Here is a 19,561-nt window from a genome sequence, read left to right on the forward strand (position 1 = left end):
TTTTTTTTTTTTTTTTTTTCCCAAAGCAAAACTTAAAACGCAAAGATTTGTTATCTCCTAAAAGTGTGGAAATGAGTTCAGTCTTGCTGCCGGGGTGGGGTAAGGGGAGTAGTTGCCCTTATCTGTTAATGCTCCTGAAAGGAGTGTGCTGAACTTAACCAAAAGATGAGGGAAAAAAGATGTTTTAAGAACCTACATAAAAGGAAAAGTATGGCATAGTGATTTTTAAATTTACTTTGCTAGAAGAAAGGAAATATTTTAAATAAATGTGTAAGCTCTGTTGGGTCTCCAAACTTCACTTGTTTCTCATGGGTTGTATTTCTGCAGAAGGTGGCACTGATTCCTACAGTGAAGAATCTGATTCGGATTTATCTGATGTACCAGAATTGGACTCTGATATTGAGCAAGAAACTCAAATCAATTATGATCGCCAGGTCAGTAAGCAGAGAGCTCATAACAGATGCTTTACAGCCCAGAACGTCAATCTCATTGGCTTTGGACGTTGCACTAAAAATGTCTGGTACTTAGGCAGAAGAGAATCAAGACAAGAATAAGGAAAATCCCCTGCCTCTTGTCTTTAAGTGCAGATTGAAAATAAGGCCTTTACCCTTTCACATTATTAAAATTTTTTTAAGTGGAAGGTAGTAGCCAGTTTTAAAACTGAACCTGTGATAGGGTTTCTGTCTCTTTAGCATCTACAACTTTGAAATATTTTTTGCAGGGGCACCTGGATGGCTTAGTCAGCTAAGCATCTACCCTTGGTTCAGGTCATCATCTCAGGATCCTGGGATCGAGCCCCAAGTCAGGCTCCCTGCTCAGCGGAGAGTCTGCTCCTCCCTCTGACCCTACACCCTCTCCTGCTTTCTCTCACTCTCTTTCTCTCTCTCTCTCTCTCTCTCTCTCTCTCAAATAAAATATTTTTGTTTTTTAAGATTTATTTATTTATTTGACAGAGATCACAAGTAGGCAGAGAGGCAGACAGAGAGAGAGAGAGAGAGAGAGGAGGAAGCAGGCTCCCCACTGAGCAGAGAGCCTGATGTGGGGCTCGATTCCAGGACCCTGGGATCATGACCCAAGCTGAAGGCAGAGGCTTTAACCACTGAGCCACCCAGGCACCTCTCAAATAAAATCTTTAAAAAAAAATTTTTTTTGCAGAAAAATATGCAATTTTTCATTTTCTAACACATCATGAAAGCATGTGTTTTCTTTACAGAATTGGTAGCCTCAGAGCCATGGTACTTTGCAAGTGAGCTGGTGTCCTGCTTTCTCTCTTAACTTACATAGACTATTATGAAGACCAATTACAAAGACCATTGTCCATTTAATTAAAGTAAAAGCCCAAATACAATATGCATGATCTCTCCAGTTGGAAATCACCTCTAGTAGACAAGTTGCACAATCACAATCAAATTGGGTCTGAATTTTTTGAAAATAGACATAACACGGTGAGTGTTAAAGAGAGCCATCCTTCGCAGGAATCTGGAGACTCATCTCTTTTTTATGGTTGATAACCATAGATGTTCTATTTTCTTCCTTGTCATTTCATGAGAGTCTGTGGAGCAGACTGTGTACCTGAACATGGAGTGAATAAGACTTCCATTTCAGACACAGCAGCTGTCAGTGTTGCCTAGGGAAATTACCATAGAGGCTGGGACCGCTGCCGTGTATCATGTGTCTCTATGGGGCCAGATCCTGTGCTTTCCATACACCAAATCCAACCCACAATAACCCTGAGAGGTTAAGTACTTTGTCCACATCCACATCACCCATAGTATTAAGATAAGAATGCAGATCTGGGCTTCTCTCCAAAGTGCACATTCTATGTATTGCTTGGCTTTGCCTCTGCATAAGCACTGAAACTTTCCAGACAATGACTTTTTTTTTCCACCCCGTAATCATCATTCACTGATTCCATGTTTGAAAGAATAGTACAAAGGCAGTAGAACTGATGGTTTGGGTCAACTTCTTGATGAAATCAGCTTGACTGTGCAATGTATAATGCAATAAAACTAAAGGTGAGGATTGAAAGGAAATTATTAATGTGGAAATAAGCACACACACTAAATATTATACCCTGATATCAAGAGGAAATGGAATTTAAGCAAAATGAGCATAAAATTTATGAAAAAAAAAAAAGAAAAACCATTTTCTTTAGTTGGGAGTTTTGTATTTAGTAAAAAGGTGCTAGTAAAAGAATGAAAAGGCTTGACTATACTGAAATCCATGCCTAGGATTTATATTTCTGCCTTGCATCTGATTTTCTAAAGCTTTTATCTATATTATTTGATTCATATTATTTTTTGTTGCTGAGTTACTCCTGAGCAGGAAGTTTTTTTCTGTTCTACAGATGGGAATTTTAAGTCCACAGAGGTTATGAGGCATATTCAAATAAGCAGTAGAAATGCCAAGACCAGAATTCAGTTCTCTTGAGTAGTTGATGAGCTGAAAAAAGCACCATGGGCTCAGATGGATAATTATCTTCAGCTTTTACAAGCTTAGTTCATTGCAGCTGCAATAGACAGAGCAGTAATGAAGTATCTTCTGACTTCCTTTTGTTTTTAATTTTAAAGATTTTTGGTTAAATCCTAGACAGAGACTTTATTATGATAATAATCTTTTAGTTACCTAGCTTTATCAAATGAAATTTTTCCTTTATGAAGTTGAGCAATTATTAATAGATTTACTTTGTCTTGACTGTGTTAAATTAGTATCTCTCAATAGTAGGGCATGAATACATGATAGAGATATATTACTTTTTATCTGCATTTAGATTAGATTGTAGGAAATGTTCTCTGAGTCCGCAGCACAATTTGGGTCCTCGGTTAGGCCAGGAGCTTTGCTCGAAATCTTAGAGTCTGATCTGTCAAGATGCGTGAGATCATGAAAGAAGATAATTCCAGAGTGATCACCAAGATTCATGAGGTCAGCATTTTGCAAATGTCAGAATCATCAAGAGATTTCTTGCTTTAGAATAAATTATAGAAAATCATTTTATTGATTTTTATTGATAATTTATTGAATAATTTCCTTTCTTATTTACCAGAAAATTATATTTTCTGAATATAAATTATTTAAACTCAAGATGATCTTAAATCCCAATGATTCAAAAGTTATTTCAGGATAGTTTTGTTCATTAGGAAGTAAACTTCATTCTCATGCTTTATGTACTCTATTGGGTTTATCTTTTCAAAAAACCAACCAACTCTGAGTTTGTTCGTCTTTTCTATTGTCTTATTCTCTATTTCATATATTTCTGCTCTAATCTTTATTATTTCCTTCCTTTTGCTAACTTTGGGCTTAGTGTGTTCTTTTTCTTGTTCCTTGAGGGTATATTGTTGGGTTGTTGATCTGAGAGTTTTCTTTTTTCTTAAAGTATATGTTGATAGCTGCAGACTTTCCTCTTAGAACTGCTTTTGCTGTATCCTGTAAGTTTTGTTATGTTGTGTTTCCATTGTCTTTTGTCTCAAGACATTTTTTTCCCATTTGATTTCTTCTTTGATCAGTTGGTTGTTCAGAACTGTGTGGTTTAATTTCCACAAGCTTATGAACTTTGAAGCTTTCTTCCCGTGATGATTGATTTCTACTTCCATACCACAGTGGCCAGAAAACATACTTGATGTGATTTTTATCTTCTTGAATTTATTGAGACTTGTTTTGTGGCCTAACATCTGATGTGTCCTGAGAAGAACGCATGTACTACTGCTGATGGCTGGTATGTTCTGGATATGTCTGCTAGGTTGTTTGGTCTGCAGTGTTCATTTGCTAGTTCCCTATTGATTCTTTGTCTGAATCATCATCTATCCATTGTTCAGAGTGACATCTTCCCCAACTATTACACTACTGATGTTTATTTCTCCTTTAATTCTGTTCATATGTGATTTATATATTTGGTGCTCTGATGTTGGGTATGTATTTAAAATGATTATATCTTCTTGATGAATTGACCCCTTGATCATTATATATAATGACCAACTTTTGTCTCTGGATGATCATTTTTTGCTTCTGATGTTCTCAAAAACTTAATTTTCTGCAGTTAAAGACCTCCTGACAATGCCAAGATATTAATATTTTTGAAACCTGGAAGAGTCTCAACTAAATGTTTCTGCTATGCTTTAAGGTTTACAAAGAAGATCTACCTCAGCTAAAGCAACAAAGTAAAGAGAAAAACCATGCAGTGCCCTTCCTCAAAAGAGAAAAGGCTCCTGAGGACAGCTTGAAACTCCAGTTCATACACGGGTGGGTGCCTGTCACCAGCCTTGTCAGACCATTGGGTCCCCTCTTCTTGGTGCTGTCCCACTTCAGGCTGGTTCTTCTCTCTGGTGTTTACTTACCTGAAGTTAATATTGGAACCATGATTCTCTGTCCGGTTGTCTCAGTTGATGTTCTGTGGCCATAACAATGTGTGTATCTAGATTTTTCATGCTTCATTGACTTCTGTACGCATATGTTTCTGTGGCTCATTGTTCACCACTCTGTTCTCTCCCCAGTCCCTGTTTCTGTTACCCCCATATCTCCTGCTCTATTTAGCTGGCTCCACTTCTTCAAACATTTTTGCTTACATATGCCCACAATAATTTAGAATTTTAAAAATAATGTTCAACCTTCCACACTTTAAGTTGACATCTAAAATTTTTCAGTGTAAGATTAAATGATTGTGAAGAATATAATGTCTAGTGCTTTATAAATACATCATTCATTTAAGGGGATCAGTCATAGATATTTGATTCCTACCATCCCCAATTTAAAAAGTACCTGAGCTCGTATTTCTATGCTACTTCTCCCATAGAATTTTATACTAATGTAGTATTTTTATGCTTGAAAAGGTTTTATTGATCACCCTATCATACTTTTTGCAAGGAAAGAAATGTATATAAGTGCAATTTAAATTTAATTCCTTGTGATCCTAAGTCTCTAGCTTGTGTTATCTGGAATGATATCCACTTAAAGCCACTGGGCATGTGAAATATGGCTAGTCTGAATTCAGATGTGTGGTAGGCATAAATGCACACTGGATTTTGAAGACTTAGTATGAGAAAAAGAATGTAATATATCTCATTAAAATGTTTTATATTGAGGGGTGCCTGGGTGGCTGAGTCAATTAAGTGTCAGACTCTTGATCTCAGCTCCAGTCTTGATCTCAGCTGAGGTCATGAGTTCAAGCCCCATACTGAGCATAGAGCCTACTTAAATGTTTTATATTGATTACATAATAATATTATAGACATAATGGGTTAAATGTTCTTAAAATAAATTTCATCTGTTTCTTTTTTTTAATGTAGAAAATTTTCACTTACCTACATGGCTTGCATCATATTTCTACAGGACATTGTTGCTCTTAGTGTTCATTCTTTTTTGGATTGAATTTTTGTTACAACTCTTAGTAGTCGAAAGCTTGTCAGACCAACATAAACATAGCACAAATTCTAATAAGTAGTTACTAAAGATAAACAATTTTATTGGAAAGCAATTTTAATAAGATTTTTTCAGTGAGTTCAGATATATATGCACACATATTATTGCTAGAATGTGATAGAGTTTAGTATTGATTCTAGTCCCATTTTTCTTTTTTAATAGTTATGAGAACTGAGAAAGCTTATATAAATAAGTAGATGAGAAAGGAAGCAATTTTATCATACCAATCTTACTCAGTACTTTAAACTCCTCTTGCAAAACAGGTGTATTTTGTAATTTTGGTACATCACATGAAAATATAATGATCTATCACCTGACAATTCAGTTAAATCACTCTTCAATTTTGTTAAAAGCAAAGAATTGGAAATCATTTGACTTGGAAAAGAACTTCATATCTAGTTCTTGAAATTGTTCACTTTCAACATCCGCACTTGAGTTCATTTTGGTATTCTTGGGAGGTTCGATGCTCCAACCATAGTTCGATGTTACTATGGTTACACACCATAGTAAGATTCTAGGTGGACAGAGGAATGGCTTTCTAATGTGAGAGGAAGGTGATAGAGAAAGGGGAAGTGGGAAGGGAAAAGCTGCACCTCCTCACAGGTGTGTTCTCAGACTGGTCACTTAGGAAAGAACACATACACAGTAGCTGAGGCTCTAGGAACAAATTCTGTTAAAATTACCAGGGCACATTTGCCCTTTAGAGAGTCCTCACATGTCCTCAGAGCTCCTTGTAACCCTGTTGAAGATTACTGTCCCAAGCGACTCTGGAGATACCTGAGGTTCTGCTTGTGCATGTGCCTATCAATGTGATAGCTTTGTCTTCTGATCTCTCCTGCTCTGTTGACTCACTGTCCATTCAGCTACTGTGCATTTCTTGGACCTGTGCTTCAGTTACAGAGGCTACGACTGTAGAAACAATCTCTTCTACACGCAGACTGGGGAAGTGGTCTATCACATTGCTGCAGTTGCTGTCGTGTACAACAGACAGCAACACTCCCAGAGGCTGTACCTGGGGCATGATGATGACATTCTCAGCCTGACCATCCATCCAGTGAAGGACTACGTGGCCACTGGGCAGGTAGAGATCTCTCCTCTGAGATGAGGGTCTAGCCAAAGAGAGACAGGATTTAGTTTTGAACCTAGTTTACATACTGGTTTAAGAAATACTTGATAGAAACAAACATGAGGCATGAAGCTGAAGATTCAGTGAAAGCTGGGTCATGTTGTGATGGTGGGAATGTCACTGGCTATATTAAAGCTCTGTGGGAAGCCTCTGAGGGATTTCATCTTGACATGGTATGTATGAACAGGATTAGCTAAAACTAAACCAAGTTCCATGAATGCAGTCTTAAGATATTTTCCTCCTTACTGTACACCCAGTACTTATTGTATCCTCGGTAATCGATGTTTATTGAATGAACCATATTTTAATACTAACATAACATCTAGTTATTTTTGCAAAACTTAAAGCCATGAATTTTGACTGATTCATCATTTTATATTTTAACCTTTCAAAAAAAAAAAACAAAATTCCTTCAGAATCATTTTGGGATGCCTAACTTTGGATTGAACCTATCATTGAAAAGCCACTCAAAACAGAGGCCTGCATTCAGTCATTTTGTGCTTGGAAAGGGGAGAGATAAAGTCAACTTAATTAACCAAAAAATCCGTTAAACTCAGATTCATTATTTTGTGGCAAAGCATTAATGTTAATAGTATTTTCAGTTTTGTATTCTTTTCTTCTAATGGAAGGAGTACATTTTGGTTCAGTTTTATCATGGGCTTTTAACAGCTTTTAAGACTTAAACTGATCTACAACGTAAGTGGCAAATTAGGAAAAACATGTGGTATGAGGGTCAGAAATTAACATGAAACGAGTGTTTCTGAGACCTGATGTACAGGTGGTGGAGAAGTCTTTGCACAGAGTTCATAGCCTCATGTTCATGAGATGAGTGGTGAAAGTGAGGGCATAAAGGGAGTCATTCCCCAGAAATGTGCATTGGAGGAGAGGAAAGTCCATAGCTCTCATATAATTCATAAAAGGATTACAATCCTTCAAAAGCGAAGTGCCATTAACTGACATACTGGTTTGCTAGCAACTGTATATTAGACCATATCTTTTGAATTAGCTGACATGATGAAGTTTCTTACAAGTAATTGATGACTACTTTGTACTTTTACATTTCACTCTCCTCCCTCCCCCCTTTTATTGTTCTTATAAACAGATGATGCTTGATTCATGTGCATTTAATAACTTTGCTTTGGAAGAAGAGCAGAGATCGGTTCTTTGTGTAAACCCCTGAGGAGATACCACATTTTATACTGTAATTGCTGAGAGACAGACCAGTGACAAATCAGTACACCAGTAACCACTCCAGGGGTAACTGTGCCTCGATACAACAGTGTAGGAGTTGGCTGGATTCTGCTTAGTTTTGCGAATGCCTTCATGTCCCATTTTCCCTCTTATACTCATTTCACCCAACAGGGCTCTTTTTCCCCTTACAATTAAGTGAGGAAAATGACTTTACTATTAAAATTTTATTCCATTGTTGGGAATTAGTGGGAGAGAAGTTTGTATCCTCTCAAGGAGAATCCACCTTAAGAAGAGGTAAGCCACGAAACTGTCATTTCCCAGGGGAGAAGCGGGGCCAGGCCTTTTCGGGATGAGTGAGATAATTGAGATGGGTAACAGAACTCTGAGGTCAGGACCATAACAATGTGCAGGTGACTTCCTGACCAAGAAGTGGAATTGTATGTGGAGTTGAGAAGGCAGGAGAGAGAAATGTCAAACTAACCCGAAAAGCACAGTGGACATTTGATTGTACCTTCCCTGGCAGCTATGGGCCAAGTTAGGCCGGCCTGGCACCAGTTTGATGCCCAGAACGAGCCTATTAGACTCCTTGTGCCTCTGTTTTCTCATCAGGAAAATAACGGCGTCAGGCCAGATGATTTCTGAGAGAGGCTTCCTGCTCTCCAGATGTGTGGTTTTGGATTTCTGAGCAGCACCTGACTCGAAGGCTCTCTAAGAATGACCCTTAGGAATCATTCTCGCTAAAATTTCTGATTAGTTAATAACACTCATCCTGTTATTTAAGGTTGGAAGAGATGCTGCTATTCACGTGTGGGACACACAAACTCTAAAATGTCTATCGCTACTGAAAGGACAACACCAGAGAGGAGTGTGTGCGCTCGATTTTTCAGGTAAGCACCTGTTTTCCACAGAAGTCACTGATGGTTCTGTATTTACTTAGGCCCAGGTTTTGGGGGTTTTGTTTTTGTTTTTACAGCCTCCTATTTAGTCGAGTTCTATTTGTAATAAACTAAGCCCTTGGTGCGTCAGCTATCCAGACTCAGACCGGAAATCAGATATGTGAATACCTCACACAAAAAATGTGCTATTTAGATTACACATCCTCTACCAGTTTCCTCTCTCCTAAGTCATTACCCAGAGCTCACACTGTGCTCTGCATTTGTTTGAGCTGTTTGAAATCCAGAGCAGCTGTTGCTGTAGAGAGTCTTAGCTGCAAATGTCTGGCAGTGACTCAGAACATCAATTTCGTCTCTCCAAATAAGTGGGAGTGTGGCACTTGGAATTTAAAATATACAAAACTAGAGGGAGGGCTGCAAATTCTCTGCAAAGGGCCACTTTACCACACTCGTGTTTTGGAAATAAATTTCAGATTGAAAACAACAGAGCTGGGTTTTCCATCTCCTTAATTTAAGACTTGAACACAGTACTATTAGAATACTAGCTGATGAATGTCATTTCCTTTACGGTGAGGTTGTTTCTTTAAGCTAGAATGGAGAATGAGGTCCTATCACCAGAGGTGTTTTTACCTGGAATTTTAAATTCCAATTGTAGAAGCTAGATAAGTAGAAAAATTATAAACCTTCTACCAAAAATTGATTCTTTAATTTTTTTTCTAAATTCCATTCAGATGTTTAATATGTGCAGTGTGTGTAATGTTAATCATTAAGTTCCGTGACCCCAAAACCGCATTCTCTTTCCTCTGTCCCCCTCTCTCTACTTCCCTCGCTCAAGCCTGAACTCCTTCTCATCTCTGCCATGATAGTCGTGCTGGACTCTGATTCCATTCCATTCCCACTTTCTCAGTCCTTCCCATGCAGTTCTGGAGTCTTCTGGAAACACAGTTACATTGCTACCATGTGGACTCCTCTTGGTTGGCTGACTCAGGGCTGAGCCTTTGGTTGGTCATTCACGACCTTCTATGATGTGGCCTCAACTTTCCTTTGCGGTGTTTCCACCCACCCACTCACTCATGTTCTGTTAGGTCTCCCTAGCCATAGAACCGAAATGCATGTTTCTCCTTCTTTTTGCCTGTGTCCCTTTGCTCATGCTGCTGCCACATGCCCATTTACGTCCTCCCATCTTTTAAGATCATGCTGCAAGTTTCTCATACAACCTTCCAGGGAGAAATAACCTTCCCCTTGTTCTGCATCCCCTGGCCCGTGGCTGTCATCGTCCTCATGCTGCCTGTTGGGGTCCATGTGGTGCAGTAGCTGTTAGTGCTAGTGCCCTTCTCACATAGTAACCTGCTGGGCCAGCAGAGCCCGTCCCTCTCCTCCCCACCGTGCACGTTGTTGTGCTGCAGATAAAGAGGCGACTCCAAAACTGTGAAGGAATGAATGAGGCTTTGCCTCATACATTTGTCTCACCTGTCACTGCTACTACTAGAACCTCACACTGTAAACCATGTTTGGGTGAAAATGATCTCATTTATGTTTTAACCTCCAGTAACATGGGGCAGTGTTGGGGGGATTGTCTGTAACTACATACTCTCACATACTGTAAACTACTGTACAAATCTGAATTGTTGTATCATTATTAGAGGCTATTTGATACTTTCTGTGGTTTTTGACAGAGATCACAAGTAGGCAGAGAGGCAGGCAGAGAGAGAGGAGGAAGCAGGCTCCCTGCGGAGCAGAGAGCCCGACGCGGGGCTCAATCCCAGGACTCTGGGATCATGACCTGAGCCGAAGGCAGAGGCTTTAACCCACTGAGCCACCCAGGCGCCCCTTTCTGTGGTTTTTGAACTAATAAAACTCCAGGCTAAAGAGTCCCTACTCCACACTGGCAGGCATGTGAGGTCAGGAAGGCATTGAGTACCGAGGGAGAGAGAACAGTTCTGCATGCCGCCTGCCCGCGGTAAGCCTGGATGACACACCCGGTGGCAGTGAATACAAAGTCCTGAATTTCCTGAAGTCAGATGGGCCTACAGTTTTAAAATAGGAGTGTTGTATGTCCTTGATAAAGCAGTAAAATCTGAAAGGAAATCATAATTTGCATTTAAACATGGTTCTCTTCCAAAGATGTGAATGAATTTCCTCTGCTTTTTTTCCATGGCTCTACTCCTCAGTAGCTCAGCTGCCCTTTTCCTAAAATTAACTCTGTGAACCAATACATATGTATGTACTTAATATAAAAATTATATTACAAAATATGCTTTAGAGAAGTAGTAAGAGACCCATTAGCAAAAATAAAACATAAATGTGCATTAAATTATAGAGAATCTAATATATTCATATTTTTGACAACATTAAAAATTGACTCTATAACTCCAGCAGATAATTTGGCACCATGTAATAAAAGCTATAACTCAAAATGACAAGTCTGCAGACTATGTGTATTTCATACATATTTCTATGTATTAAGTGAAAGAGAAAAATAGAATTCAAAATAGCATCTATTCACTGATTTCCACTGGAAATGTGTATATGTGTATTAACGTATAAGCAGAGTGGCAGGAAATTTAGAATAATGTAAATTGAATTTAATAATCATTAGAATATTTTTTCTGTAGAATTAATTTCTTGGTTTTTAAATTAAGAAACATCAAAAGATCTAATGCCTGTTACTTGCATACCTTTAGGGAAGGGATTAGAGGAATGTTGATCAAAGACATTGAATAGAGATGAGTTAGTAGCAGTAAGCTGGTCCCCGGTAACTTGTGTTTGATCCTTCTTTGAATGTGTAACCCTTACCTGAGACAAATTATGATGGCTGGTTGATCTTTGTGGTCTCCCTGGCACCTCCTGAAGGTGTGAGCAGAGGTCTCTTTGATTTAAGTTATATTGATAGTACTTTGTATGATGATGATAAAACAAAAAGCCCTGTATCACGTTCTAGACCAAGAATGGAGATCCAGAGAGTTTGTTGGTATGGCTGGGGTAAAAGTCAGACCATGGCAGATCCTGAGCTAGAACCCAGGTCTCCTGGCCTCAGTGCAATAAGAAGGCCACCAGGCCTAGGGTTTTGAGCTGACAAGAGCTATGCCAGGAACTCTCCACTGAGCCCTCTTGCCCACTCCTGCCTCTGCCCTCCGTCAGAGCCAGTGCAAACTTTGAGTGTGAGAGTCCTCCCTGGAGCCCTCCGTGTCCCCTGTTTACCCAAAGGCAAGTGTCTCCAGCTGCCCCGCCTCACCTTGCTGGTGTAAAGGTGGAATGGGCATGATGGTGCTCAGAGGTGCCATATGAACAACTCCCAGTGAAAAGAGAACCCTGTCCTAGAACAGCCCCGAATCACACATTGATGTGAATAGGAACAGGAGCAACTATACCTTTCTTTTGGAAAGTGTTAGAAAAGTGAGTAGCCTAAGTCAACATGCCAAGAGAGATTACTTAGATTTCCCTATTAATCCACATGAGCAGGGCCCAACTTTGGCCATTACCTAGCTGGTGGCACCATCTGTGTACCTCAGGACCCCATATCCATCCATTTCTTATAAGCCAGCTCACTTGGGGAGGTATTGTAGAGACCTGATAGGACATTTGTCTCTTATTAGAAGAACAAATTGTCATGGAAATACAGAGCAGGCTACAAATAGATGTGAAAATGAGACAAATAAGCAGTCATACGTGGGGGTTTAGATTAATCTGTTCTTGCCACTGTTGCTAAGCAAACAAAAAGACATTTTTAATGGAAAAACAATTCTTAGAACATAACACATAACTCTGTAAATAAGAAGGAATGAATTTACATGATCTCACTTAATTCAGAGACTCTTTGCTCTGTGAGTGTATTACCACTGACTAGGGAAAAACGGAGCTATCTTTGATTTTGTGCTTACAGGACAGAAGGTGCCTCCACGTTAATAGAAAACCAGATTAGAAACAAAATTTCAGCCACATAATTTTTTTTAAGTTTAATATCCTACTCATGTTTTTTAAAATCTTCACTGAATAATTCTGATTTCCGCAAGGGCACTTCCAAGACCAACTGGATTTCACTATGTTCAATTCTAAACATCTATGCATTTTTTTATGAGCCCTGAATGCAGGGACCAACTTGTAATTGTTGAAGTAGAGATTTTCTCTTTCCACTATGCCCTTTACTGTTGACATTAAGTGCCTTAGAATTATTTCTGGACCATGTCACCAAATATCCATAATTAATACATACTGTGACTGGAAAGATTTAAAAAGGACATTACCTTGACTCTAAAAATATGGCTGAAAAAAAAAAAAACAACAAAACCTCCAACTGGTCAAGGAACAATGGATTTTCAAAGCAAAAGCCAAGTCTCCTTGGGGGATGGTGGAAGAGGGCAAAAACTGGGAAAAGATAAAAAAGGTGGCCGATTATATTTCTGAACCATGTGGTATGCAGAAATAGCCTACACCCACAGAATGTAAGAAAAGGTCACTATCCTAAAGAAGAGGCACATCTGGAGGTTGTTGAGGCACCTCTGGATTTGACTGTTCTTCATTTCTCCTCATAGTCATGAATTGAGGTAGAAAGGAATATAACCATGAAAAGCTGATAGGGCGTTGCAGAAATGCTAATAAAAGCATCCCAAAATTAATTTACTCCAAGACCTTCTTCCAAAGGCACAGAACTTGAACCGTCATTTTCAATGTGTGGATGCTTGCCTTCTAAGGATATATTAATATAGATACACAGGTTATGAAAGGAAACACAAAATGTAGACTTAATAAATGGGGAAAAAAGAGGCACTGAATATTAGTGCCAAGTTTTTGAAAGAAATGATAATTAAAACAAATAAAATTTGTATAGCTAGATAACATAGCATATTGTCTTTCCCTTCATACTACCCGCACACACATTCTTTTTTTTTTTTTTTTAAGATTTATTTATTTTAGAGGGAGAGTGTGTGAGTGGGGGAGGGCAGAGGGAGAGGAGAGAAGCAGACACCCCACTGAGTGGGGAGCCCACTGCTGGGCTTGATCCTAGAACCCCGAGATCACGACCTGAGCTTAAACTAAGAGTTGGAGAGTTCACCGACTAAGCCACCCAGGCGCCCCCGTATGCACACCCTATCTTTGTCTCCCTCTTCCTCCTCAGTGTCACCAATATCCTCAGCGTTTACTGGAAACTAGCTTAGTTGGAGGATCACAAAGGAAATGGGATATGATTATTCTAAGCCCTAGCAGAGCTTATAAGCTAAAAAAGGAGAGCGGAATCTCCGAAAAATAAAGTCACCAAAATACAGAGACATAGCACTACAGAAGCAGAACCAGGCCATTCCAAGAGGTACAGAAAGAGTAATGTTGGTAATGAATAGGAAGCCATGACAGTTTAGAAAGAGACCTCACACAATTTAAAGCCTGGTAATGGTTAAGTATAAGGACTATCCTTCATCTTGATTCAGAAGACACATTTGTGTATCGTAATCCCTTGATAATTTAGCACTTTTGGAAAGCATGAATGTCTCATCTGGTACTGAGCCTAATAGCTTGAAAGGGTTCATGTAACTTTCAAACTCTTGCCTCATACTTAGTCCAGGATTGAGGAGGATTTGTTTATTAAGCCAGGCTCTTCCTTTCTCTGACTCTGCTGCTGCCTCTGGAGACGGAAGCTTGGTGGCTTGGGGGACCGTCTGGCACAAAGAAGGGCACTCACAGGTGGGGCACTAGTTAGCAGATGGGGAGGGTTGCCAGATTTAGCCAATGGAAATACAGAAGGCCAAATAATTTTTTAGTACAAGTATGTTCCATGCAATGCACATGTAAATACATAATTTAAAGAATGCATGGGACCTACATATACTAAGAAATTATTCATAACTTATCTGAAATTCTAGTTTAACTAGGCCTCCTTTATTTTACCTGGCCACTCTAATGGGACATCTACCCCAGACCTGCCTTTGAAAATACCAGTTAAGACCCTGGGTGGACTGGGGAAAAATAGCATATTAGATACTTGTGTTTCTTTGCCCCCATATTGTGGGTCCTCTGTCATCCCAGAAGACACCTGCTAAACTGATAGTGAATCTAGTCACCCATCTCCCGTCTCCCAGTCAGCTTGGAGCTAAGGTGGTGTCGCTGAGCCCAGACACTCCTCCTGTGAGTCTGGCTTGTGAGGAGGAAGCAAGGGGAAGACTTGCTAACTCTGTGGCCTCCTTGGTCTTGAAGGGAAGAAGCATATATACTATTTTTGATTTTCAATTTAATTACATAGACAATATATTTTAAGTTTTTTTTTAAATAACCCAAGTGTCTATGTTATAGTCATCATTGATGATATTATAAATAATATTTAATACTAGAGGCAAATGTCCATCATATAACAAATGAAAAAAGATTAGGTAATAGTATATTCATTATCATCCTGGTTTTGTTTTTAAAAAGCATGTGGAGAAACTGACAGGATATATACCAAAGGTAGGCCTAAAAATTGGGATGAGTTTTAAGTTTCCTCTATCTATATTTTCTAAATATCCTATAATAAGCATAGTACATTTGAAACAGGGAATCTAAGAGATTAAGATTTTTTAATTATAATATCTTTTGAAAGAATTTCTGAAATGAAATTTAGTTTCTATAATGCTCTTAATTGGAGATTTAAATAGAATCTGGTTTTTTAAAGCCGAAAATAGACTGAGTCATAAAGCCAAATGGCTCTTTGAGAAAATGTCATGAGCTTTGTTTGTCATAAAATAGACAAGGTTTTTGTGATGTACCTGGGAGGCCTCCCCCAGCTCTGTGTCTCAGACTGGAGTGTTAGATCAGTGATTAAATTCATCAACCAGTTATGATGGGTTAGGAAGCTCAACTGTTACTAGTTAGGCATTCCATTCCGTGAGGTCCAGCTAGTATATCATACTTCTAACATATTGTAGCCTAAATAATACTCTTAAGATCCATTTCATATTTGTCTTTACAGTATATGAAATGTTTTGGTTTTTCATTGAAGAAATGAGTCATTTGCCATTTGTGTTGTTTTCATACAGCTGATGGAAAATGTCTGGTGTCGGTTGGTTTAGACGATTTTCACAGTATTGTGTTTTGGGACTGGAAAAAGGGAGAAAAGATAGCCACCACAAGGTAAGGCGGTGCCGAGGTCATGCGGCATCCTGCTGATTCACTCGTTTCAGTAAAGGCCAATAGTTTCCATTTTCTGGTCAGATTTCATCTTCAAACTCAGATGGAATTCACATGGAAAGCTTAACACTGAAGTGAAAACATGCTACAATATTTTATGGTGACAGACCTGACTTAGAGCAGTTAATGTTTGTTTCGGAGAACTGGAAAATTCTGAAACCCTTTCCAGAAAGTTACTCATCACTTTGCTTTTAGTAATCTACACATTGCCTTTATCAAAGCTTTCTCCAGCAGTAGAAAAGCAGCTATTCTCAGACTTGGGCCTCGCCCCTTGTTTTTCGACCATCTTGCCTATGGTAGAGGAGTGTCAATGTCACTCCAGTCAGAAGTACCATTTGTCATGAGGCTGTGTCATGCTGGAAAGGAGGCCCCATCGTGTGCATCTGCCTCTCGCTTTCAAAGCAGGCAAATTGTTTCCCTAATCTCCCCATCTTATAAATAGACTTTCCAACACCGACTGCTGTTTATAGGCCACCTGTCCTCCCTGACCCCATCCTCCCTCCCTGCTGAATCAGCCCGAGGTCTGAACACTGCTTTCTACTCCTACTTACGCTGGACTTAGCTGTTTGCCCGGCCGTGGTCAGAGGTCAACATAGTTGGCAGCCCAGGCCCAGTGATACAATTCGCTGCTCAAGACGGGTTATCAGCTTACCTCTCCACTAGCTCTTCTCCACATGAACCAACATCGTTTCTGTCTCGCAGTATAAAGTCATTTTTAAGGTAATGGCTTTGAACCCCACTGTTCACTTTGTAAATTAACAATTCCCTTCACAGTATTACATAGGAAGATAGGGTTTGGGGGTTTTTTTGTTGTTTTTTTTTTGTTTTTTGGCAATTTGATTAAGTAAATGAAGATCTGTCAGTTGCTGGGGACTCAGAGCGGAACAGATGGAGCCCTGAGGACTCCAGCTGACCATCTTAGGAGAAAGACAGAAGATTTTCTGATAAGTGCTATTGAGATGAAATTCTTGGCAGCAAATAACAACTCATAAATCTGCCTGCCCAAGTGGGCTTTCTTGGTCTCTCTTTCTAGAATACCACACTGTTTTATCATTCCCTACTAGTACTCAGATTCAGCTCCTCATTAGAACTCTGCTTTTCCTTTAGACTAATACACTGAATTTTAGTTTAATATTTCCGATAACATACCAATTGAAACGCAGATTATTTTAGGCAAAGCACATGTCTGCATTTCTAAAGCAATAGAAAAGCAATTTTCCTGCTAGAAAACCCTCTGCAACCTTCTGTGGCGCAGCTTTTGTATGCCAGGAACATTCAGAGAAATGGAAGAAATAAATATTAAAATTTTAAGTGTATATATTTTATATGCTGGGTAGTATTACTTCTATTTAATTAACACAAGGTGACTTAACACCATTATATTAGTAGCACACTTTATTTTTGGAATTGCTCCCAAGCCTTATGTCACATTCCCCAAACAGGACACCTGCAAAATTGCCCTCCAAGAATATTTTTGCAATTGTAACATTAACCAGTGCTCTTTCCAAGAAGGAATGTCACGGATTGCTAAAGTTCTTTGAAGACAACTAGGTTTTAAAATAATAAATAGGTAAATACTAAAGTACCTCTTTACATAATATTTATATAAATTCATATAACAATATAAATAAATACAAATATACAAATAAAAACTCTGTTGCCTTCAGTTACACGCTTAGGCAGATAGAAACCTTAAAAATTGGGGCATTAGGGGTGCCTGGCTGGCTCAGTCAGGAGAGTGTGAGACTCTGGATCTCGGGGTTGTGAATTTGAGCCCCACGTTGGGTGTGGAGATTACTTTAAAAAACAACAACAACACGCACGCGCGCGCGCACACACACACAGAGACCAAAACTGGGCCATAAAAGAAGTGACAAAGAAAAACAGGGGACACTTTACTGAAGTCACTTTTACTTTACTGAAGACACTTTACTTGAAGCCACTAAGGCTTCAAGGAGTCTTCATAGCTCCTGAGAGGGCTTGATTCACTCAGTGACACCCCTCACTTCGTAGTTGTGTGTCTCAGTCATGCCAGTGGTGGGCACGAGCCAGGCTTAGCTGCAAACCTGCTTCTGGCAGCCTCCCCCAACCCCCAACCCCAGGATGTGAGAGTTGCCCCTGGAGGGATGGGCAAGGCAGGAGCCATGGCGGGTCACCAGCTGACACCAGGGCTAAGAGGCGCCGCCTGCACTTGTGAAAATGCTGCACAGAAGCTCCTTTGTTCTCAGCTCAGAGAAACTAGAGAAATCCGGGATTGGCACGTGGAGCTCTTACTACAAGATTGCTCTGAGACTTAATCCCAATCTCTGAACAGTTCTTTTATCTCTTTGCTAATTTTCATGAAAGATTTCAATCACCTCCGTTACAAATGAATTTTTTCAGTCTTTTTTTTTTTTTCCCTTTTGAAGGTTGATCAGACTTTAGTGTTATAGACGAGTAACCCATTTAATAACCAAAGCCAATCTCTTATGGACAGGAGTTAAATCGCCTAATATCAGTGTCAGTCAGAAGAATAAGGAGATAATCAGGTGCCTCTATGTCCCTTTATTTGCATTTCAAATCAATTACACCAGTAGCAGGACTGTAGGGGACAGTGACTAACTATTCTTGACAGGCTTCATCTCAGAAGCACGAATAGGAGGCAAAAGGTACAGTAGTCAAGGTGCCTAACAAGAATACTTACACTGTCAGTGTGACATAATCGTGCTCCTGGAAAGCTCAGGGACAAAACATGAGCCCGGGAAGAGCAGGTACACAGACTTGCAGAGCTTGTGTTTCCATGTGAGCCCTGTTGCTCGGTTTTTTATAGGTCCCCACCCGGACATGCATTTAGGGAATGGTATAAAGTCTCCTGCAGACCAAATTGGCACCTTTCTTTTCTCACTTTCCTTTTTAAAAATGAGTATCTCTTTTTTAGAATCACATGCATTACTCTTTTCTCTGTTTTCAAAATAATGCATGATCAACATAGAAAAGTTAGCACAAAAAAGCGCCAACAGGAAAATGAAAATAATCCATTATTCTACTACCCACGACAGAGCCAACATTTTAGCGTATGTTCTTTAGTGTATATTGTTCTAGTATGCTTATCCATTTTTATTCATATGTGAGATATTTCACATATGGCTCTGCAACTGGCTTCTTTTTGTCATTTGCCAGTATGCCCTCTCACTTTACTCTTACTATTACCTGGCTTGTTCTTTGTTATTATTCTGTATTGTAGGCTCTTTTATTTATTTTTTTATAAGCATATGTTCTCCTTTTTTATTTTTTTTTTCGAATATTTATTTGGTTTCTAGTTACTATATAGTGTAGTATAGTACTATATAGTGTAGTATTGGTTTCAGGAGTGGGATTCAGTGGTTAACCACTGATGTACAACACCCAGAGCTCATCTCAAGTGCCCTACTTAATACCTATCACTCATTTATCCCATCCCCCCCACCCCCTCCCTCCATCAACCTGCAGTTTGTTCCCTATAGTTGAGTCTCTTATGGTGTGTTTCCCTCTCTCTCTCTCTCTCTCTCTTCTTCCCCCTTCCGTGTGTTCATCTGTTTTGTTTCTTAAATTCCACATATGAGTGAAATCATATGGTATTTGTCTTTCTCTGGTTTATTTCACTTAGAATAATATACTCTAGTTCCATCCACATTGTTGCAAGTGGCAAAGTTCATTCTTTTTAATGACGAGTAATATTCCACCATGTATGTATGTATGTAAGTATGTATACACACACACACACACACACACACACACACACCCCACTATCCAATCAGGAGTCAGT

The 19,561-nt window shown here is 39.3% G+C and overlaps 1 protein-coding gene across 2 annotated transcripts in view; it reads left to right on the forward strand.

The window, feature by feature from the left end:
• Positions 1 to 19,561, forward strand: part of LOC111148192 (echinoderm microtubule associated protein like 6) — a 272,095-nt gene that overhangs the window by 169,871 nt on the left and 82,663 nt on the right. For both annotated transcript variants that reach the window (XM_022504656.1, XM_022504657.1), the window contains exons 12-16: positions 328 to 434; positions 4,118 to 4,236; positions 6,307 to 6,493; positions 8,511 to 8,616; positions 15,627 to 15,720. In XM_022504656.1, the coding sequence (XP_022360364.1) occupies positions 328 to 434; positions 4,118 to 4,236; positions 6,307 to 6,493; positions 8,511 to 8,616; positions 15,627 to 15,720 (613 nt within the window). The remainder of the gene's footprint in view (positions 1 to 327; positions 435 to 4,117; positions 4,237 to 6,306; positions 6,494 to 8,510; positions 8,617 to 15,626; positions 15,721 to 19,561) is intronic.

This window comes from Enhydra lutris, unplaced genomic scaffold (assembly GCF_002288905.1).
Source record: "Enhydra lutris kenyoni isolate GAN:26980312 unplaced genomic scaffold, ASM228890v2 scaffoldscaffold18, whole genome shotgun sequence".
In the NCBI taxonomy this organism is placed as follows: domain Eukaryota; kingdom Metazoa; phylum Chordata; class Mammalia; order Carnivora; family Mustelidae; genus Enhydra; species Enhydra lutris.